A 24,473-nucleotide genomic window follows, 5' to 3' on the forward strand; every position below is an offset into this window, starting at 1 on the left:
GCAAACAGGTGGGCAATAATTTTGGAAGATAAAAATCATCTTCACATTCAAACGGCATGGAGATACATGGTTACATTTAAATGCTCCATCTGACACGAAGTACATCTACAGAATTAATTGTGCTTCCTCATGAATCCCTATAAAGTGCACACCGGATTCATGCACTCTAAAGCTCATATCTCACAGAAACCCTTTATTTCTGTTTGAAATGGAGCGACTAAATTGTGAATTAAAGTCTTAAGCAAAAACAAATGAACAGCCTATAATCAGTTGAGTCATTTAATAATATTGCTTTATGGTGACATCAGTATTAACAGGACGGTCTACAGCACCTATGTCCTCACTAAAAATAAATGCAACAGAGTAACAGCTGGCGTCATTCTTACCAGCTCCATCATCTTAATCAACAAATGTATTCTTTTCTTTTTTAATTTTGATCACCAAAATTAAGATTCAGATTGTTATATCAGGATAATCTCTGCCATAAAACTTTGGTAATAGTTTTTTTTTGTTTTTTTTGACACATTGTTGTGCAATTTTAAGTATAGAAAAACATCATTTACATTAATAATTATTTTTATACAAAAACAGCAGCACAAAAAAACATGAATGGTTCTTGACCAGTGATTGCATTTCAATGTCAGCAGTATATTACATGGAAATCTACAGTCCAGTCCCCATCTCAGCCAATCTATTTTCTCAATGAAGTGAGATAACGGAGAGGTGGGAGTGGGCGAGAAAACAGTGTGGTGGAGGCGGGGACCAGACAAGGAAATCTACAACAACAGTGACAGGATAATAGTACTTTACATCTTACACAGACAGAGAATACTAACAGGTCGAAGTAAACCACTGTAGATACTATGTCATGGTCTGTTTATCACAATCGCCAAGGAAATTCTAGTACAAAATATTTTTAACAAGTAGTAAAAAGTTTTAAAATAAGAAATAAACAGAAAACTAACTTTAAACTCTTTAAAAAAAAAAATAAAAATTAATATAATTGCCAGTCTATTAGTTTTCATTTATTTTTAAAAAAATACTACCTGGTATCACATCAGTTTCAATAAAGAACAAAAATTGTGTAGCTAACAATATTTGATTGCATGTCAATGGATTTTTTAGCCAAAGGGAGGTAACTCTATATTTCACTGAATGACAAATTACAACTTTCAGTGCTATGGTAAGAATTCCATACCATGAATTATAGAAACTTGAACAATCTCTTCAGGGTTGTATTGCATCAGAGATGTCTGTAACAGCACCGAACATTCACTGCTTTCTGACAAGTAAAAATCTATCATATCAATATTTGTATATACTACATCTAATCTCTATTGTGTTAAATAATTTGAAATACTGTCAACAAAAAAATGCACATGCCATTATATATAGTAAGTACATCTTAAGTAATTGGTTTCAAAGATGAGATATGATATCAAACTACTGCATGTCCTATTAACAATTTTTTGAAGGCTTAAAAATGACTCCAACTTTTAAGAATAAAATCTCACAATTACAACAGGCACATCTATGTCATTAATCAACAAAAATAAACTTCCTCTCAAAAATAAAACACGGTCTTTCAACAAGTAACACTACAGAAAAATACACCGTTATCACACATACCCCTGGAATTGTGTCTGTAACATTGCCAATTGCACAGAACTTCTTTAAACGGCACACATACCAACACTTGTATCATATCATAGGTACTGAATATTCTCTTTTTAACATTTAGAGAACAATCAAATTTCAGTCTACAGAATACTGGAATGAAAACATGGATTCTCTTTTGACAAACTGATGTTTTTGTGTGAATCTTTTCATATCTGATGAATTAAATTCTATTATCAGCTAATTTCCTGTCATTAATTTCAATGCATATAAGAAATCACTATGAGTTTATCTATGCAAACTGCCCACTAATGATTGAACCCAGTCTTAAATAGGCTGATGGGGACCTATATTCATACTGGTAGGTCCATGGTACTTTATTATGCAAGATTTTTTAACACTTCAGGTTCTTTTTACTTTCTTAATTTTAAATTCTTTAAAAAATTGGAATGATAAAACTTTGCACTTGAATTACCATAAGTGACTGTCAAATTAATACATAAATCATACCTTCTAATCTCTCTAAAATCATCCAATGTTATAATTACCAAAACATAAACAAAACATAATTATGTTGAAAATGGGGTTCCCATCATGTTAATTTTTTATAACCTTTGCAATGTCTACACTAGAACATCACAGCATCTGGGTTCCTATTTATGATTATGTTGCTAGAATGACAACAAATCATTACTATAAAAATTAGTGGAATGCTTGAATTCTTTTATATCCAGGTTTCTCTGGAGCACTTTATGGTGACCATAAGACAAATTTCATGTGGAGCATGTCCACCATTATATGACTGATTGTCCACTTTCATTTCTTTTGCAGAGGCCAATATACCATGTTCCTCTTCCCAAACAAAACAAAAAATTATCAATGTCTCAGCAGTACCAGTCATCAAGTCAAAAATAATACAGAAATGTCATGTGAAATCTGATTGGTCCTATCACAGTCACTATGGAAACAGCACGGTTCCCAGAAAGCATCATTCATATACATGATACAGTTGTTTTCTTGCTGCATCAAATTATCTTGATTTTTTCCTTTCTCTGGAAAAAAGATTTAATATCATATCAAACAATTAATATTTCAAAAACTCTGTATAGTAGATATCCACATTTTAATTCCTGTTATTGAATTTTTTTTTATTCATTTATCACTATTATTATTATCATTTTGGCAAAAAAACAAAACAAAAATGTGTCATACTTAATGGACGGAGACATTGCACCATTACTGCTTTTTGCTTTTGGATTCACCTCTGTCAAAAAAGAAGACAGGTATAAATCTATCAGTCTCTACAAAACATCAAATTAATACAGACAAGATACACAATTTTACATATATATCTGATCATTGTGTATTCAATATAATCCATGCAATATTAAACAAATCATATAAATCAAACTGTCTATAGAAGTGAATTACAAGGTTTTAGTACTAAAACACTGAATTTGTTGTAATATTAATGTGGGGAATAACCTAATATTCCAACATTTGTATAAACACTATTTACAAACAACCGATATTTTATGAACTTTGCTGCCTTTTGGCATGATGAATGCTTTACAGTATAATTAATCATTGACATTAATTTATAAGTGACAGCTATATGTATTATACTATCTTGTATAGGAGAGGGTATATATCTAATGATGATCTCATTATAAGTTGGAATTTTTAATGGTTTCATGAGACATTAAGCACTGACAGGGGCAACTGACTACAGGTGACAGGGGGGGCAGGGCAAAAAGGTTCAGACATTGTTAGTGTCATTAAAACTCAAAAATTCAGATAAAAACTCAAAACAAACTTTGTAAACAAACTGTAGTTAGTAAACTTTTTTGTTTATGAAATCAGAATTCATTGTGTCTTAAATCTAAATAAGACTTGATATAAAAAAAACAACCTAGAAAGTAATAAGAATGCATGTATCACATTGTCACATCTCACAAATTCAATCCTGAAAACAAAAGGTTCCATGGATCCTTTAAATGTAGATTTAAAAAGAGTTTTCCCCCTATAAATCTGTACATTGGAGAATTGATGTTAATCAGTGTACATACATGGTCAGTAACCATGGCAACCAAAGTCTTAGGAGGAGCAATCTATTACTCTAATACAACAATGATAAGGTATGGGTATAATGAACTTATCAATTGTGAAACAGGTATGTAGAGAAAAACAAATCAAACTACTACTTATAACTAAAATAATAAAAACCAAAACATTTAAATGACCAATACTTGGAATAAAATATTCTGACTTATTCTGATGTGACCAATCACGAAACAGGTAAATAAATATATATCAAAATTACTTTTTATAACTAAAAGAACATTATAGAAAAGAAAACACAGAATTACATGAACCAATTCTTAAATTAAAATATTCTGACTTACTCTGATGTCATGAATTATAAATCAGGTATATAAAGTCTTTAAGAAGCATAAAGCAAAATTACAACTTTTATAATTAAAAGATCTTTGTAACCAAACAGTTTATAACAATAACTAAACTGAATCTCCCCAAACAAAGACATTGAACAAGTGTTTCAATGAGTGCATCCATATACATGTACTATCAGCCACAAGTACCTGCAGTGTCATTTACATAATTGTGTTAATGTTTCGTGTAAAAGTTAGGGAGAAGTGTTAAGTGCAGGTGCAAACTTGTGCAAGGACATATACCCCATGTTAAAACCCAGACCCTTATTCATTGAAAGTGTTCCTGGTAATTACAAGTGAGTTTCATTTATAGAACAAACACGTAATCAAAGATTACATAGGTCACCTTGACAAATGTAAGCTACAAATTCTTAAATTCTAACACCAAATGAATGTTTTATTACAAGGATGTTCAAGTACTATATATTAGATATTACATACCCCTTTAGGGCCCTTAGCAAATTTCCTAAAAAAGGAAGTTGTAAATGCAAGATTTGGTTGCATTTTCTATTAGTGTGATGTTTTTTGCTCCAACTACTGCAATTTGCTTGGTCATAGAAAATGCCTCTTCTTCTGTCATTGATGTTTATCTGAGCTTTATGGTCTTTGACAATAAATGCCTAACAGATACTTCTGACAATAAATGTTGTGTGCAGCATATAGAGCATCTCATCATGTGAGGTGTGCACCTCACCACCAAACATCCACGCAAGCTTGATCAAAGCATTTAGATCCAAGATTTAAAATTGGTCACTTCCAGAAAATATACTGTGGTGTTTCATCATTGCATATGGCAGATCATAAAATCAAGAGATCAGTAAAATGCAATACTTGCTCATGAAAGAAGAATATAGGCTAGCTTTCCACATTTTTGCGGCAACTGAAGCATGATGAGAAGCATCTACCATTGTTTTGACAGTTTCATTGTATTTTATTTCTCAATGAAGTAAAAACCTGTCAGGTATACATATATATAAATATTCAATTACAGAATATAAATGTAAGGAGTAAATGACTAGTTTTTTGGATTGTGGAAAAATAGAAACATAAGGTAATTTCTGCAATGCTGACTTTGCCAAACCTCAAACAAGCTGATTTAGACCTTGCTCATATGCTTGTCAAGTTACTTTTGACTGAATCTGTTCCAAGTCTATAAACTTTGACCTGGCTTGGATTGCTCCAAAAAAATCTTAAACTTGCATTTGAGTTTTTTGTTATTTGAGCAGTCAAAATTTGAGTAAAATCTTAGACTTAAGTTCAAGTTTCGACTTAAGTTTCTTTCGAGAATCCAGGTGTTGACTAGAAAATGTAGTTCACATACAACATTCCAAGTTTGACTAGTAACACACCCTGTGATGGAGCTACATCAGTTTGATTTTGAAAAAGAAAAGGGGTTATGGTTCTTGAGTGACCCCCCCCCCCCCCCCCACCACCGATCCAAAAATTTCATACCTGGAAGCAGATTCTAATATTACAGTAATTAAGATATTGTCCTGCCTTAATTTGTCAAGGTGAGCTATCTATAAAACCAAACAGTCAGCAAGGGCACTGCCAAATGTTAAAATTTTATTGAAGTTGCACGCAATTTGGCGCTCACAAAAATTCGAGGACAGATGGATTGTAAATAATACAGTCCTTGCGTTGAAACCCTAATTATGGTAAACAATAGGTCCCTACATTGAACCCTAAATTATGGTAAACAATAGGGTTCTAACACTGAACTGGCATTGAAGCCCTAATGATTATATACATCCAAGCCTTAATTATGGTAAATACTAAAATTCCTGCATTGAGGTCTTACTTATGTTAAACAATAGGGTTCCTACATTGAAGTCTTAATTATGGAAACTAATAGAATCCCTGCATTGAAGTCTTAATTATGGTAACCAATAGAATCCCTGCATTGAAGTCTTTAATCATGTTAACCAATAGAATCCCTGCATTGAAGTCTTTAATCATGTTAACCAATAGAATCCCTGCATTGAAGTCTTAATTATGGTAACCAATAGAAACCCTGCATTGAAGTCTTTAATCATGTTAACCAATAGAATCCCTGCATTGAAGTCTTAATTATGGTAACCAATAGAAACCCTGCATTGAAGTCTTAATTATGGTAAATAGTAGGGTCTCTGCATTGAAGCTTTAATTATGGTGAGGTATGAAATGTTTCACACATTAAATTCTAGCTCTAATAAAACTATAATCGAGTAAATACAATATTATTCAATGCCAATGTATATTGATGTCTACAAAATACTTCAAATATAAAGCTTTTCTATTTTCAAATACATGAGCATTTGGTGATTAAATACTGAAAATGAAACTTCATATCATTGATGTGATGAAGTATATGAACGCTAAATGGATGGAAACTCAATTTTTAACAATTTGGCATAAAGTCCAGCTGAAAACTGCAAAAGAAACAGGCTGAAAAAGTCAGCTGTCTAAAGCTAGCCAAGCCAACAGAAGGAAAGCGTTAACTACCGGTGCTAAGCTGACCACTTAGAGATCCTCTTCTGGTGGTAGAGAGAGTGGGGACAGAGGCGCGCCTGAAACACCAACAAACACACAAATTGTGGAGTATCTATTGAACACGCAGTGTATGGACACACAGTAGCAACACGTGCATGATGTAATGCAAGAACTGTCACTTTCTCAGAACTATTTTACACATTTCTATGATGATCATGTTCTAATCTTTACCCATCTTTTTTTCAGTCAGAATTTTCTTGTCCATGAATATGAGATATACTACATGTTCAATTAATTTTCATTTCGTATTAATGTTCACAATCAAGCCCCATGCTGGTTAATACAGCAGCAATATTTTACAGGTCTGAACATATTTCCATTAAATCAAATATAACATCTTGTCTCTATTTTAGTATATATATATATTTTTTTTTTACTTCTAATTGATATCCCCCCCCCCCCCTTCATTTTTTATTCAAAGAAAACAATAAATCTAGCTTTCATTCTACAGTCTATCTTTAATAGCACAATATTCCTAATTTTACTACCCTAAATCCAAGCCCATATTACATCTTCATGGATCCATTCATCCCAAAACCCTTCAGAATTATGAAAGCAAATCAGAATCTGATGTAGAAGAACATTTAAATCAGGAAACAGTTCATACTAATTTGACAAATAGCTACATTTTTGAAGTGTAAATAATTGAGAGTTCAGAAATTTAACAAAAAATAATAATAAAAATAAAACAGAACTAAAATGACTACCAGTAACTATTCAATAAAAGAATGACCAATAAAACAGTTTCTCAGATAAAGGATGTATATAATTTGAAATAAGAGGAAAGATCTAAATCAGATTCAAATCCTTTGTGGAAAGATAAACTCAGATTAGAGTTATACGATTTTTAAAGGAGATTTCTCTTATCTTGTCTAGCCAAACAACACAGAGTTTAGAATTCACAATTCCAGACCACAACAGAGTTTCCCTGGGTATCCTACCTTAATCCTGCACTCCCTGGGGCTGGGATGCCACTCCCTCGCGTCGTTTTACTGGTCTTGTTGGTTGTGCCACTTGTTGAGGCTGAAATACGTAGTACAAGTGTTATGTTCATTCATCAATCGTGTTATGTTCATTCATCAATCATGTTATGTTTATTCATCAATCTGTTACGTTGATTCATCAATCTGTTAAAATAATTCATCCTTCCGTTATGATTATTCATCAGTTGTGTTTTGTTTATTCATCAATTGTGCTATGTTTATTCATCAATCATGTTATGTTTATTCATCAATCTGTTACGTTGATTCATCAATCTGTTAAAATAATTCATCCTTCCGTTATGTTTATTCATCAGTTGTGTTTTGTTTATTCATCAATCATGCTATGTTTATTCATCAATCTGTTACGTTGATGCATCAATCTGTTAAAATAATTCATCCTTCTGTTATGTTTATTCATCAATCACAAATATTTTGAAATGCACTTCCTGCAAAAAAATGTGTTTGACACCACTTAAAATATTAGAAATGTTTTTATATTTTCTCTGAAATACAAATTTAAATATTCTGTACATGAACATTGTAGGAGAGTAATTGTTACAGTACTAGTTCATGACACGGTAATTGGACTTCTGCCACCTTTATCACACACGCTAACTATAACAAAACAACGGCATAAATAAAAAACGGTAAATGTATAACATTCTGCACACAAGAACAAAAACACAGAAACAGTTGTCAAAGTTGTTCTCCGACATAGTCAACAGCCATGTTGTATCACTGCACAGAGTGACAGAGGATTAAAGGCTCTAAAGGTTAATAAAGTAGCTAAAGAGAGCATTCTGGAAAAGATACTTTCAGAGTGAAAATTTGCAGCTTTCACAACTACGATGCAACAAAACGACCAGTGGCAGAGCACAGAATGATGACAAATTCAGTGTGTACAGACAAGATCTTCACGTGCAATTTTCCTGGTCCTTGATACATGCTGCCAAGTAGAAAAGACAATGTCTCTATTGTATCATGATAGTGTTACATACGTATTGCATGTTAATCCTGTCACCATAATATGCACAGATACATCAAGCTCATCCACATCCCACTTCAACAACAACCACATAAACAATACAGAGCAATTTAACGAGAAAAATAATAGATTTTATTACCAAACAAAAAGAGGTAGTAAAATCAACAGAACATGCACTCAACATGGCACATTATTCCTCCACCAACACAATGCCTCCAGCCCTCAAAACACAATTCATGCTGCACAATGCTGTACGATGCTCCTCCCAGTCTCACCTTTGATGGGGATTAAGGAGGGCGAGGATGGACGTCCCTGGTGTATGTTCGGATTGGAGCTATAGAGAGGCAGTCTAGACAGTTTGGGAGATGACACACCCTTTTTGTTAATGTTAGACTCTCCTGAGGATTGTTTGGATGTGTTACTATTCACCTGGACTTTGTTACCTTCAAACAGGAATTGGTCAGAAAATGTACACAGTAATATATATAGTTATATTGAGAAATAACTTGGATACTTAGACAACACACATGTAATATTGTACACAGAGTTAAAAAAAACCAAGTAACTTAAGAATAGTGATTCCCAACTCTGGGCTAATTTTATGTGAAACGTTATTCATTTTAATCTCATGTTAAAAAAGTAGTACACATGCGGACGACAAGCTCAATATGTATTTCACTCAAGACTTTTAATCTTGTATGATATATCAGGCTGACTAATACTGTTGAACTTCAGTATCTCAAACACAGATATCTCGAATACCATGGATATGTCGAAGTGATTTGGAAGTCCCAATCACTTATTCTTTAAGTATTTTACCCTCAATATCTCAAACCTACAGTTATCTCGGACATTTTTCTCAGTCCCATTGCATTCGAGATAATGTTTGACTGTAAGTGTCAAAATTTGTTGAAACTTAGCATGCACAGAGAATCAAACCGTAATTGGGATAAAATATTTTAGGCTATGGAAAGTTCATTCAACTACTGCAAGTGATGACTGAATGGAGATTGGTTGATTCTATAGCTTTCAAAAGATAACTTGTAAGGTCAGTGGAACAAATTTTGATAGGGACCATGTCAAAAATTGATCAGAGTTGACTATAAATTGTACTGAAAAAAATGTCATTATGGGATGTTTTAACTTCTTCTTCAATTAAGATTACAATCATATTTTCATACAATATTCATCACCAACAAATATTCATTGAAATCCGAATGTGTAATAATTAAGAACCGATTGCATGTTGTAAACATATCGGATACTGATAAAAAAAATAAATATTCATGTTGAAACATGATTAATCATATTTTTAATTATATTTCTAAATTTTGATAAAGAGGACAATTAATATTTAGGAATTTTTTTTATCATTGAAGTAGCCACAGCAACCACATTTAGAATATAGGAGCAGAGCTGAAGAAAATGAATCGGGCTCATCTCCCTTAGATGAAGTATCTGCAAAGACTGATTGATGGACAATATGAAATGTCGCTGTGCTCACATTAAATTGGGAAACACAAAGACATTAAACAGCAAGTTTTAGAATTCAAAACAAGGATAAACAACCTTTTGTAATTATTAACTTCTTCTGGGGTACAATGAAACGGAGTTCTGGCATTAGTAGAAAACCATAGCGAAATCGAAACAAAGGCATTTTGTTTTATACAGATGAATAAAAATAGAAGAACAGTCAATAAGACAAAGGTCTCCATAAAACAGAGATGCACTAAACGGTCAGGGAGACACACTACAACACCCGGGGGGACAACACAGAGATACTAACCTGACTTCCCCGGGGCAGGGACTGGGGACACTATCTTAGTCTTGGACAATTCCTTGCTATCTGAAGCACCAAAACAAGAGGTCAAACACTTGTTAACAGTCTACTGCACAATACATGTACAAACCTTGTAACTGACTTTTCAAAATTCTGTGAAATTGAGCAATGACGATTCAAAATTATGAAATTCTATATCACTCAAGATCTTTTGAATGCAAGAAATTTTAATCTAAACTGACTTTAGAATGATTAACAGGGATTAAAAAAATTCAGACCCTTCACAAAATAGTGCATTCACAATTATTTTGTTTTGACAGCTAGTATCTGTACAAAATTTTTAGAAATCTTTAAATTACAACATTATGTATTAGACATGCTGTACCATTTTACAAATTATAATACAGAATGTATATAAAAAAGACAGAAAATGAACTTAATCAGAAATTCCAGCAGCCATGAGTCAATAAAGTCTTTGCTCTTGTAAAAAAAATTTTCTCAGCCACTGCCAACAAGCTACATTAAAACAATGCTGAGGACAATTAACTAACTACTTGATTATACATACATTAATGGACCACATATCTATATAATGATCCGAAATCTCTTCTAGATCTGCTTTATGGGGCATGATGTTACAATTCATTACATAAAAAATATCAAACAATTTTACTTCATTCTAAAATACCAAAGTTTTCTATTAAACATTTCATGGTGTACAATGAAACGAAAAAGGCAAAGTCAGTGATTTATGTCCTTTGCTTCAAGTTATATCTATTTGATTTGTGCTATTTAAAAGGGAGAAACATTTTATGAAGATTTTTTTTCTGTGAAGTTTCAGTGCTAAATCATAATACTACAGATAGCATCACGAGACATTTTGTTACCTTGTCTGAGTCAGTGATCTTCAACTTTGACCTTGTGATCTCAAAATGAAAGATATCCTTTTGTGATAGAGACCTATTGTGTAAATTTTAAATAATATTTGATGTATCATCTGTAAAAGATTTTCTACTGTATGAACCATTGACCTTAACCTTTTAACCAAAAATTAATAGTGAACATCCTGAAGTCATGAAGACTTATCATGTAAAGTTTCTTTGCTAAAGCTCAAATAGTACCTATGAATTCATCAAGAAACCATTTCTTCCCTTTTGTGACCAAATTACCTTGACCTGATGACCTAAACACAATAGGGGATCACCCTTTATGTGAAGTGTCATTACTGAAGCTCAAACAGTATGAGATATCGTGAAACCAATTCTCACATTATGCTACCTGGTGACCTTGACCTTTTGAGTTATATGGTGACCTTTACTTTAGAAGTTTAGACCTAAACAATGATAAGGATCATTCTTTAATCATAGAGACTCCTCATGCAAAGTTGTTACAGTATTTAAAATATCCAGAATCCAAGTTGTTACAAATAGACTGCAGAACAAACAGACCAAATTAATAACCCCGCTGTCGCTTAAGCGGGGGGAAAAACAATATTTAAACAGAAAACCAACATCAGTAGAAGAAGTATAGATCATGCTCTCATGTTATGAATAAAGCATGCTCTATTAACCTAAGTCTTCCACATCTACAAAAATACGAACAAAACATTATACACGGGATATGCAAGCCAGTAGGGTCAAGTCGTCAAAGTTCTAGACATGTTATTGGGATACATGCTTCATTTACCTCGCCTTGGAATTTGAGAAATACAATTGCTGGACTTAGATTTGACCAGTTTATTATTACTGGTTCCTGCAATCTTTGAGTTGGGAATAACTGGCCTGTTCTCATCTTAAATGAAAAGTAAAACAATTTTTATGGGAGATTTGTTGTACACTTAATGAAAAAAAAAAAAAAACAAGTGACAAAATTACTTTAAAATTTAAAATACCCTTAATCATTTCTGAGAAAACTGTTTCACTCACATATCATAGTCACAAACATGCAGAGGACATTTCATAAATTCGAAAATTGCATACATATTTACACAACATATGGACCTCTTGTTTATTCACAAGATCCATCTGTGAAATGGATCTTCATCTGCTGCTAGTCTACATTACATACAGGACAGCAGCCAATTCTGTTTCATTTAAAACAAGAGGTACTGTGAGCAATGCTCACTAAGAATATCCCCCGCTTACCCCAATCTCCCAAAGGGTGTTGGTAATAGGTATAAACTACCTCTTTTCTGAGTGTAAAAAACAAATGGCATGACAAACTGAACCATATTGCTACTTCGATGTCCAGTGCACGTGACCTTTGACCTTTTGACCCCAAAATCGATAGGGAACATCTTCATCCCATGGGTAGTCCATATGTATGATATGGTGACGGTAGGTGGAAAGGATAATGCTTTAGAGTCCGGAAACCATATTGCTACTTCGATGTCCAGTGCGCTTGACCTTTGACCTTTTGACCCCAAAATCGATAGGGAACATCTTCATCCCATGGGTAGTCCATATGTATGATATGGTGACTGTAGGTGGAAAGGATAATGCTTTAGAGCCCGGAAACCATATTGCTACTTCGATGTCCAGTGCGCTTGACCTTTGACCTTTTGAACCCAAAATCGATAGGGAACATCTTCATCCCATGAGTAGTCCATATGTATGATATGGTGACTGTAGGTGGAAAAGATAATGCTTTAGAGCCCGGAAACCATATTGCTACTTCGATGTCCAGTGCGCTTGACCTTTGACCTTTTGACCCCAAAATCGATAGGGAACATCTTCATCCCATGGGTAGTCCATATGTATGATATGGTGACTGTAGGTGGAAAGGATAACGCTTTAGAGCCCGGAAACCATATTGCTACTTCGATGTCCAGTGCGCTTGACCTTTGACCTTTTGACCCCAAAATCGATAGGGAACATCTTCATCCCATGGGTAGTCCATATGTATGATATGGTGACGGTAGGTGGAAAGGATAATGCTTTAGAGTCCGGAAACCATTGCGTCTACAGACAGACGGACGGACGGACAGACGGACAACCCGATTCCAGTATACCCCCCCCACAACTTGTTGCGGGGGGTATAATTAATTCAAGATGTGACAGAAGATGGATAGGCAGCATAAAACTGCTACTGCCTACAAACCTTCTCCTCATGAAACATGTATATATATTTACATTTCCAGTGTTTTTGCCTTTGATATCTTTACAAATTGTAAATGCACTACAGTTGTAAATGCACTACAGTTGTAAATAATGTGTGCATGATTACAGAACTAGAACTACTTAACAAATTTAGTAACGTTATTTTATCAGTGGGTAATTCTGACAGAAATGAAAGTAAAATGTTTATATGAGAAATAAATTTCATTTTTGAAAATACATGAGGGTATGAACTGTGATGTTATACATCAGCATATTTTTCATGAAGCACCAACATGCTTCATGAAGTATGCGACTATATGTCCACGTGAAGTGTTGCAGTTCATACCCTCATGTATTTTCAAAAAATGAAATTTATTTTTAAATACAGTGTATACAGATGTATGCTAAAAGTGAACATAATTTATCTTTATTCTATGTATTTCATTGAAAACAATGTTGTGTAAAATTACTAGTAAATGGTCACAACACTTTTCAGATTCTACTGTAAATGAATATATTTGAAATGGGTTCTATTTGTCCTCCAAATTTGACAGTCATGTTTTTGTTTCAAAATCAAGCATCAGTATGTTTTGTGCAAAAATTCTGCTGCAAATAGTCATTCTAAATGAGGTCAGTTAGATCAGATTTTCCTGTCATTCTGATAATTTGACATAAAATGGTTATTTTTCATTCTTCTATATTGTATATACATTACATGTATATATGAAACTATATTGGAAATGATCTCTTCTGTGTAATAAAGATTAAAGTCTTTCTATAAAGCTTGAAAATTTTAGCTTTATAAGAGCCAAAAAAGGTTATCATATTCAAGTACAGTCTTTTCATAAGATACTAAAAGCAGAAAATATACACTCCATTAATCTACAAGATGCTTACATAATGTATACAGCTTATGTCAATGCTACATTTAAAGAATCAGGTGAACTATATAAGTTGTGTGTGTATATATATATATATATATATATATATATATATATATATATATATATATATATATATATATCACTTATATACATATTTTCATGTACTTAAATTATGATGGTTTTTAAATATCCATGATGAACTGATTAACAACTGGTATTATTTTTATCAAAAACAACAATTTCTTGGTTAACTTTGAAATTAACAATTAAAATGGACAACAATTACATCAGCCATTGATGCCTTTAATATATAGAGTGAATACATTACATTCACTTCTGGTTCACATTTACATGTCTAGACTTCAAAACAAGAAATCAATTTTTAAAAAATGTAATGGTTCAATAAAATCTTTCTACCGTGAGACATCAAAACGCAAGATGTTACGAGATTTTACCTATAAGGTTTGGACTACTGATCTAGAACTGAATTCTGTGTTGATCAAAGATTAACATTTTCTGAAAATACTGTGGACTCCTTCTTTCTGAATATACTCTACGATAATTATGTGCACATGACAAACAAGTTCTGTTTCAACATCTATATTTGAAAGAAAATTAATGTATGTGAAAACCCTAGTCAGTTGGAATATCTAAAATAAATTGAAACACATGACGTCGTTTATCTTATATGTTAAAGGTTAGTTTTTTGTTAAACACTCTGAAAAAATGCAATGATCTTGTATACGGTACATTTTTATAAAAAGATTAATTTCATAAATGATTCCCTCACCAAATTGTGAAGTACATGCAGCATATAATATACACCTGACCTGATATATATTCCAAGATAATATGCTGTTGTATTACATATGATACAATCAACAGAGTAAAATCTTGAATAGAAAGATGATGCTGTTGAGTCTACAAGAATATATACACTGGATACAATCAAATAAAAACTGTAGACAGATCTCTTGATATGCACAAGCAGGTAAAATATGTCAGCAAGCAAATGTCTGAGGGAGTTACCTTCTGATGTTATATGGGATGGATATAAAAACTCTGTGAAAACACAAAACCTGCATTACAAAGAGCCTTGGGAAAATTCATAATGCAACCAAAATCTGCAAGCAAAGCTTATTGCTCTCCAAACAATATTGCCAGCAGTTTTAATCTAACTCACTCTGGAATTTTGTTGCCAAAACAAAAACAAAAAAAATAAAATAATTCAGACATAGTGTAAATATATGAGTGATTTTAGATGCATGCATACTCGTTACAGTCAGGTAAACAAACTCGTTACAGTCAGGTAAACAAACTCGTTACCGTTTACCGTCAGGTAAACAAACTCATTATAGTCAGGGTCAAGACAGTGATGTGCTAGTTGAGTCCGCTTAACATGTTAAATGAAGTATGGAGAGCAGTGATAGTTAATTACACACCATCACATTCAACTATAACAAGAAATAATTCATATGAAGGGAGATAATCCACATAGAAAATACATCATATGGAAGAAGATAATCTATATGGAAGAAAATAATTTTTTAGGAAGAAGATAATTTATATAAGAAATAATTAATAAGGAAGAAGATAATTGAAATGGAGAAATATAATTATATAGGAGATAATTCAAAGGAGATAATTCATACGGAAGAAGATGATTTAAAAGATAGGAGATAATCTATAAGGAAAGAGAGAATTCATATAGGAAAGAATTCATATGAAAAAAGATGCTTCAATTACAGATGTTCTACAAAAAAAACCCTCCCTTCCAAAAGACAAAAGTTATTACAAGTGTACTGAGGATTAGTACAGAGGTGGAAAAACATACAGCATGTGAAGGAAAATGAGGTCAAAAAACAAGCATTCTTACTCTTTGTTGCTGTGTTCGAGCCCGGTAAGCCAGCTCGTGAACCTGAAAACAGCATTAATGTTTAACCACCATAATGAAGTAGATATCATGCAAACACATGACTGATTCTGCTTTGTTAGTTGACGTCTTACCTTTCCTGGGGCCCGGGATCTTGCTGGAGCCATTCTCTGAGCCCTTTTTAGCTGACACCAGATTGCGTTTGTCTCCCTTTTTCTTTTCAGCTGCTTCCTCTTCCTTCTTCAATTCCTTCTCTTCCTACATGAAGAAAAATGGCTGTACTGTACATGTAAGACAAGATTTCAGTTATTACAACTACATACATATGACACATTGACTCAGTGTACAGTGTTCTGTTTTACAGTTCATCAGAAGAGAAGAGTAGGATGAGACAAACACATTTCTTGACATCTTGTAATTCCTTAATCTACACAAAATCGCTACAGCTTACATTCTCCAGTAGTAGTTTCTCCTCCTCTTCTTTCTTTTGATCTTCTAAATCTTGTTCAAAGAAGTTTCTCCTTGTCATCTAAAAATCAAACTCATCAAATGTACATACCATCTGCTCTCTAGTACATGTAATTAGCTTTACTATTTGTTGATTTTTTTTTTGTGTTGATTGTTGAAAAACATAGATCATAATCTATAACACATCATAATCTATAACACATTAAACATTCTTTAATTTAAATTATTTGTATGATATCTGAATCCATCACAGCTTAAATAAAAGATAATACAAAAAGACTAAAGTATTAATCGAGCACATAACCAATTTAAACACAATTTTTGTCAACAATGTAAAAAAAACTTACAGATTGCATTGGAATGTGAATTTTATCGAGTTCCTCCACGGCATCCTGAATACCTTCCGACACGTCCCGATCTTTTTCCGACACTAACAATTTGCGAACACAAGCGTCTAATTGCTGTAAAAGACCTCGATCCGTTGGAAGGATTAACAAACGTTTTAAGTCAGGTAAAATTGAACACAAACGTAGTCTAATATTTGGCACACTGTCTGTGTGTAATTCCAAAAGATATTCATAAAAACTCTCCTTGAAGAATTTCTTGGAGTATAGTTCTATCACAATTCTACAGATGTCAATAAACACACTTCTCCAGTAACACTTTCTGGCATGGCAAAAGTCTGTAAAATAAATGGATACTTTCATCACTAAGTTACAACACATTTACACAGTAACACTTTCTGGCATGGCAAAAGTCTGTAAAATAAATGGATACTTTCATCACTCAGTTACAACACATTTACACAGTTGACATACTGAGATACAAGAGTTTAACCGAAATGATGCACAGAATGATAGAACTACCACTAAAAACTATATGTATCAGAGCTCCACTGCTTTATTTCCTCTTGTCACAATTTTACCTGGCATATCACCTAAAAATTCAAAATAACATTTTCCGAATCAAATAAACCCCTGCTATCATGCCCCTCTGCCTATCTAGTGTCATCTGTCAATATAAGAGAGCCAGACACCATTATATGACCCCCACTGATTATTGGCAATTAAATTCTAGCAGCAAACATTCAGTAAGCAACCCCCAGCTATAATTACTTTATATAAAGTTATTCACTGAATATTGGATAATATGCCCATCTCAGAAGTTGCTGAACAGTAAAGCAGACCCAGCTTTTCATTTCTCTGCACTTCTAATTCTAGAAGAACACAGACAAAGTTTTTACATCAATTAAACTGATGTGACATCACAATCATAGAGTTATTTAAGCAGATGTGACATGAGGTCCCCCGGCATTTATAGTCCTGGGCTTTTATGGCCCAGTTGATAAAGTCTGGGTACTTTCAATGAATCTATAGAAAAAATATCAAAATATCTGATAAAGTTGTATTAAAGTAGATTGTGTAAATTCTGATTGGTCTGCCAAATGTGATTATTTTTAAAATTCTGGATTAGTTTGGTATCTGTATACAGTTAATTTTCAATATGAATATGATTGAGAGCATCAATGTGTGTCCGTGAAATTGACACAATCTCTGTGCAGGTGTTGTACATGTATATTACATCAGAAGCTAGCTTTAATTGTTAAAGACTCCAAAGGATTATTATTATTTCCTTAAACATACAGATACTTTATATTTAAATATAAACATAACTCAATGATTTGTTAATTTTCGATGGGCATCATTGGTTAGATTGATGGGTACTCATTCATCAGTTAACTTTCAATTTGGAACACAAACACAATACAACTAAGCAATTCTCAATATGTAACGTAGTGATTAAAATCACTATAGTGTACACACAATTAATACTACCCCATTAAAATGCTAGCATCATTATTAAAGGAATGCACTGGGGGAGCCCTTTACTTTTGAAAAAGTGAGGGAGTTGTCTTTCTTCCTGTCTGAACATATAATATCAACAGCACACAAAAAATTTCTTCTTAAGATATACCATCTCTGACTCTACTGTCAAAACAACAGCTTACCATGAATTAGAGAATGAAATATTTCTTCTCTTTGCTCGTGCTTTTTTACCTTCCGAGTCAATGTCAATAAAGACCGAGCAGCCGCTACCTTCACTGGTAGTGCTCTCTGAAGAGGAAATTAAAAAATAAATTAGCAATTCAGTTTTCACTATCATATAACATAAACAAGGATGTGTCTAGCTGCATGTTAGTCTCTAGAACAATGACAATAATGATGCATTTTGACATGTGCTTTTAGTAGTTGGTTGCAAAAAAAAAAATCTTACAGCTTTGCTGAGTTTTTGCCTGAGGATTGGAATGACTTTGTTGTAGAGGTTTTCACTGGAGTAGCACTTTATAAGGCAGGCCATATTCTCCATTAACTCCTGCTGAAGTCTCCAATTGTTGGAGGTAAAAATAGCATTCTCTGATGCCAAAAAGGCTGGAATGATATCAGAGAGAGGGCCCGACTGGAAATAAATTAAACAAGGCATTAGTTGGAACTAGATATCAGTGTGATGGCAAGCATCATAAAAGGGTCCTGCTTTGTGGCATTATTTGTTGAGTTCAAGGTCCACTAGTCTCTTTAAAAAGGTGAACAAAGTCAAAACTCGCATTTGATCTGTAACCGACTGATACAAGTTCATGTATAAATTTTGAAATCAATAGATGCAGAGATAGCCATAAAAAGTCTGGAGCCACAATTAAGGATGCACAAGCTGATCACTATAACTTTCGCCAATGGATGGGGCCCTATTAAGTATGGAGTCCCAGACAGCACACACCAACAACAGTTATCTCTCTTGGGTTGCCTTACTTTGGACTCTGAAATTGTGTGGTTGCTGCCACTGGTCATATAACAGTCCAGAATGGCTGGCATATTGCTCACAACACCTTTCAGAACCTGCAAAACACAAACCTCAAGTCAATGTGCAAATATCTTGGAATTCTTCCAATGCTCATGGATACAGGAATAAGAATTGAATAACATGTGATTTTAATAGGTTACCAATATATACAATATATGCTAAGAATATTAATACCCAAGTCTTCTGATTTTACAATGCACATACAATGAAAAATTGAAAACTGGATGAACAAGAGGTACTGTGAGCAATGCTCACTAAGAATACCCCCCGCTTACCCCAATCTCCCAAAGGGTGTTGGTAATAGGTATAAACTACCTCTTTTCTGAGTGTAAAAAACAAATGGCATGACAAACCGAACCATATTGCTACTTCGATGTCCAGTGCGCGTGACCTTTGACCTTTTGACCCCAAAATCAATAGGGAACATCTTCATCCCATGGGTAGTCCATATGTATGATATGGTGACTGTAGGTGGAAAGGATAACGCTTTAGAGCCCGGAAACCATATTGCTACTTCGATGTCCAGTGCACTTGACCTTTGACCTTTTGACCCCAAAATCAATAGGGAACATCTTCATCCCATGGGTAGTCCATATGTATGATATGGTGACTGTAGGTGGAAAGGATAACGCTTTAGAGCCCGGAAACCATATTGCTACTTCGATGTCCAGTGCGCTTGACCTTTGACCTTTTGACCCCAAAATCAATAGGGAACATCTTCATCCCGTGGGTAGTCCATATGTATGATATGGTGACTGTAGGTGGAAAGGATAACGCTTTAGAGCCCGGAAACCATATTGCTACTTCGATGACCAGTGCGTTTGACCTTTGGACCCCAAAATCGATAGGGAACATCTTCATCCCATGGGTAGTCCATATGTATGATATGGTGACGGTAGGTGGAAAGGATAATGCTTTAGAGTCCGGAAACCATTGCGTCTACAGACGGACGGACAGACAGACGGACAACCCGATTCCAGTATACCCCCCCCCCCCCCCCCCCCCCCCCCCACAACTTGTTGCGGGGGGTATAAAGATGAAATTAACATCAAATCAAAAGAATGCGGGGTTTTACTGAGACTCACCTCTATAGATTCATCCTTCAGTAAGGCCACAACATCTGCCTGTATTAACTGTGCACTGTTTCCTAACAGTTTACACACCTGTTCAAAAAGGAGAGAAATGAGTTCTCTGAAACACCACAATAAACTTGTCAACAGTAATTGTCATTATTATATTGTGTCTTTTCCTGATGCCAACGGTGCCTTTCAAATCTCAGTATTTAAGCAAACACCGTAGACTTACCTCATGAAATCCACCAGAGATAGTCTTGCGAACAATGAAGTGGGGGTCCTTACACAAATGTGTAAAGGTCACATGTAGTTCTTGTTTGAACTGCTTTGCACCACTAAATAAAACCATTGCCTAAAAGCAAAAGCGAAGATGAAGCAATTATAGATCTCTTACAGTTACAAAGTTTTAGCTTTATTTGACAGACAGACAGACAACAGACAGAGTAATCTCCAAGACCCATGGTGCTTTGCAGGTTTACATGTACATCAACAATATGTTTTATCAGATCTCATTCAGTCCATCACTGGATGTAGAAGATTAAAGTTAATCAAAAACAGAGCATGTGATTTATGATTAATGAAAAGAAAACTTACAGGGAAATTAAATGCACTGTTCTTCCTACATTCCACCAATTTGTCTTCCAGCTCAAAGATATCGGTTAAGTCAGATTCCTGAAAATTAATCTTACAATCAGAAAAACAAATGAGATTCCTCTGGACAGGTTCATTACAGTCTGCATCAGATTACCAAAAAACTATATTGGAAAGCTAGCGTAAAACTAATTCTACAGCACCAGTTACGTGTTTCTATGCATAAACTATTTGAAAAAAGATATCACATTTCATCATTTGAAAAAATATAGAAAATGAATTACTAAGTAAATAATCTGTTTTGCCAATATTGAACAGAAAATTTGTTGTGTTAAAGCTGATATATAATCTGAGATATATGTTATGTTTTAAGTCATAGCCATGTTAACTATATATCACACCTCTACTGATTACCATAATGTAAATTAGCTGGGTCAGTGTAGGAGGATATTAAGAAGCTGATATCTACCAGTATGTATAAGTACAAACCCATTACCTCTTGTAGCCATTAAGTGGGGATCAAGCATGGGAATGGGGATGGGGGGAGGGGGGGGGGGGGGGGGGAGACAAAACAACTTGGTAAATCAAACTCAGTTGGTCAGGTATGTTAACTCATTTCAGAAATTCACTCAACAGTGACATTCTATGCTGAATCAAAAAACTTCATTTGCAGTAAAGAAGATTAAAATGTGAAGTTTCTAAATGTTAAATCTGGACAAAAAGGAATGTCACATTAATTCAAATAAGGAAAATAAAGGGAAAATGGAGCTTTCCACAGAACAACAACTGAGCTTATATCAAATTTCCAAGGATTTTAAAAAGTCTGTGTGAGAGGAAACATTACAAAATGTCAGCTTTAAGAGAGAAAAAAAAAAGATAATTTTGACAGGCCCAAGTCTTGTGTTTGAATCTGTGACAGGGCAAGTTGTTGCTCCATGCGTGATCCCATGAGGTGTAAAAGCCGCTCCCAAGCACTCAAACAACACTAATGACTTACTTTGGTGCGTTCCTTGTCACTTACAGCCATGGTCACTCTACTACTTGCCTTGTTCTTTTCCAAACCCACATGACAGAGCTTCTTGTAGTAGTCTATAAACCACTGCTTCTGTTCATCTGTCAAATTGTCTGTGTAACAAAGCAAAACATATCAACTGCAGACTGTACAATCATGCTTGTAAACTTCAGTTTGCTTGGTGATCATTATTTTTTTCATGGGAGAGGGGGGCACACAGAATCCTTCACACTAAATTTCTAATCTACTTCATCCACTAGCTTCTAGGTGATTTTAAATCATCACTTACCTGCAATACCATGACACAACTTGCCCAGCTGAGTGGCCACTACTGGCAATGTGGCATCCTCCGCCTGCACCGCCTGTTGACAGATCTTGCACACAAGGGGGATAATTGTTGCACTGCAAGTTTCTGGACAAACAAAAATTGTATTTTTTTTTTTTACATTTATGTTTTTAAAAAACAATGGAGTACTATGACCTTGGCAGGAAATGTCACTTTGATCACTAGCTGATCAAGCTCACCTCTACGTTTTTGCACAAAGTTTTTTTTACCTGCATCCAGTAGAGTAAGAATGTTGACCACTGTTTCCAAACCAGCGATGCGGACATGACACTCCTCATCATTGGTCAGTTCCACCAGTTCTGGAAGTATTGCACTCTTGGTTGCCTCCAGCCTACAAAACGGGAAAACACAATTAATTCATAAAAATGGAGGTGATACAAGGTCCATGTAAAGGGTTCTATTCAACACCGAAATTCATCCTCAAAATTGTGGTATTAAAGCAAATAAAATATTCATAAAATATACTGAAAACCCTGAACAGTATCCCACAAACAGGAAGCAATTTAAAAACATTCATGCAATATTACTGCCTATAACAACAAATTGCATCATTTAAGTACACTAAACATGTGAAGACTTTTCAATAATTATGAATACAAAGTGATCCACCATAAATATTGATTAACACAGCTTGTGCAATTTGCCTGGTAGCAGGAAATTTTTGCCTTGTGTTGTGTAACACGATGAGAATGGAACGAACAGATATTATCTTGTACCTTTATTAACTTTCCTGGCTGACGTATTTGCACAAGATGCTGTGGTATGATAAATGCTCTAGTTAAGATTAGAAAATTTGCATTGTAGTTGTTTAGAATAACATAAAGTTACAAATTTCAGTGACAAGAATGTTGTGTAAAAATGCCTTTTTTAAAAACTCAATTATAATCTAATTTCCTTGTCTATACCAACCCTAGCCCTCTAGAAACGCAGTCTAACTGCCGGCACATGCAGCCTCGAACTTCATAATCCACATCCTGGCAAAGAGACTGAACCACAGGAAGAATTTCCTTCTTAATTCTGAAACACCAAACAAAAAATTATATCATAAAATTTTATCAATATTTAAAAAGTTTTTATACTCAGTATACAAAAAATGTTATAAATCATCTATAAAACTACTTTCATTAATTCTTGTTTGGTTTGATATTGAATATATTGAACATTTTCTAACATTTCCCTATGATTAACCAGAGGTTTTAAATCTTTATCTAAAAAACCAAATGCATATCTTGCACCTAAATTGACACCTTGTCTATGCACTACATTATACACTTTGTCTTGGCTTCAGACAGAGTATAAAAACAAGAATAAATAAAATGTCACCTACACAAATGGTTCAAACTTTGTGGATATTTTGCCCAGAATTCGACAGCAGGCTAATCGCGACTGAACAGATTGTGCCAGTTGTCCCTTAGCAATGGCAGACCCAAGAATCTGTAATAAAACAACAGTCAAATATTTAAACTCCAGAAAAAGCCCTTCACACATCAAATACAAACAACGCCAATTACAAATTCTAAATAATGGCTTTGAACTGAATCTTTGTCATCTTCCACTTTGAGTCATTTACAACAGTAATTAGATATAGTTGTTTAGTTTTCTACTACATGGACAGTTACTAGTGCCTCTGACAGACTTGTGACATTTATATGGTTTAATACAGAGTGACTGTGGGGTGTAGCTCTCGTGAACTCTGCGTGGGGAGCCAGTCAGAGTGACTGTGGGGTGTAGCTCTCGTGGATTCCAAGTGGGGAGCCAGTCAGAGTGACTGTGGGATGTATCTCTCGTGGACTCCGTGTGGGGCGCCAGTCAGAGTGACTGTGGGATGTATCTCTCGTGGACTCCGCGTGGGGAGCCAGTCAGAGTGACTGTGAGGTGTAGCTCTCGTGGACTCCATGTGGGGAGCCAGTCAGAGTGACTGTGGG

The 24,473-nt window shown here is 34.3% G+C and overlaps 1 protein-coding gene across 29 annotated transcripts in view; it reads right to left on the reverse strand.

Moving 5' to 3' along the window:
- Window positions 1-265: 265 nt before the first annotated feature.
- Window positions 266-24,473, reverse strand: part of LOC125652286 (serine/threonine-protein phosphatase 4 regulatory subunit 4-like) — a 45,806-nt gene continuing 21,598 nt past the window's right edge. For 3 of the 29 annotated variants that reach the window (XM_048881344.2, XM_048881349.2, XM_048881354.2), the window contains 24 exons: window positions 23,876-23,982; window positions 23,458-23,565; window positions 22,758-22,879; window positions 22,492-22,614; window positions 22,188-22,315; window positions 21,194-21,271; window positions 20,832-20,951; window positions 20,612-20,689; window positions 19,475-19,561; window positions 18,945-19,127; window positions 18,679-18,784; window positions 17,018-17,352; window positions 16,654-16,731; window positions 16,337-16,460; window positions 16,206-16,247; window positions 15,359-15,391; window positions 12,034-12,138; window positions 11,918-11,932; window positions 10,354-10,413; window positions 8,843-9,010; window positions 7,541-7,622; window positions 6,552-6,616; window positions 2,830-2,881; window positions 266-2,669 (listed from right to left, as the gene is read on the reverse strand). In XM_048881344.2, coding sequence (XP_048737301.1) covers window positions 2,648-2,669; window positions 2,830-2,881; window positions 6,552-6,616; window positions 7,541-7,622; window positions 8,843-9,010; window positions 10,354-10,413; window positions 11,918-11,932; window positions 12,034-12,138; window positions 15,359-15,391; window positions 16,206-16,247; window positions 16,337-16,460; window positions 16,654-16,731; window positions 17,018-17,352; window positions 18,679-18,784; window positions 18,945-19,127; window positions 19,475-19,561; window positions 20,612-20,689; window positions 20,832-20,951; window positions 21,194-21,271; window positions 22,188-22,315; window positions 22,492-22,614; window positions 22,758-22,879; window positions 23,458-23,565; window positions 23,876-23,982 — 2,421 coding nt within the window. In that variant the 3' untranslated portion in view covers window positions 266-2,647. The remainder of the gene's footprint in view (window positions 2,670-2,829; window positions 2,882-6,551; window positions 6,617-7,540; window positions 7,623-8,842; window positions 9,011-10,353; window positions 10,414-11,917; window positions 11,933-12,033; window positions 12,139-15,358; window positions 15,392-16,205; window positions 16,248-16,336; window positions 16,461-16,653; window positions 16,732-17,017; window positions 17,353-18,678; window positions 18,785-18,944; window positions 19,128-19,474; window positions 19,562-20,611; window positions 20,690-20,831; window positions 20,952-21,193; window positions 21,272-22,187; window positions 22,316-22,491; window positions 22,615-22,757; window positions 22,880-23,457; window positions 23,566-23,875; window positions 23,983-24,473) is intronic. The other 26 variants (XM_048881348.2, XM_056165432.1, XM_056165437.1 and 23 more) reach the window with 23 other exon arrangements.

This window comes from Ostrea edulis, chromosome 5 (assembly GCF_947568905.1).
Source record: "Ostrea edulis chromosome 5, xbOstEdul1.1, whole genome shotgun sequence".
Classification (NCBI taxonomy): Eukaryota; Metazoa; Mollusca; class Bivalvia; order Ostreida; family Ostreidae; genus Ostrea; species Ostrea edulis.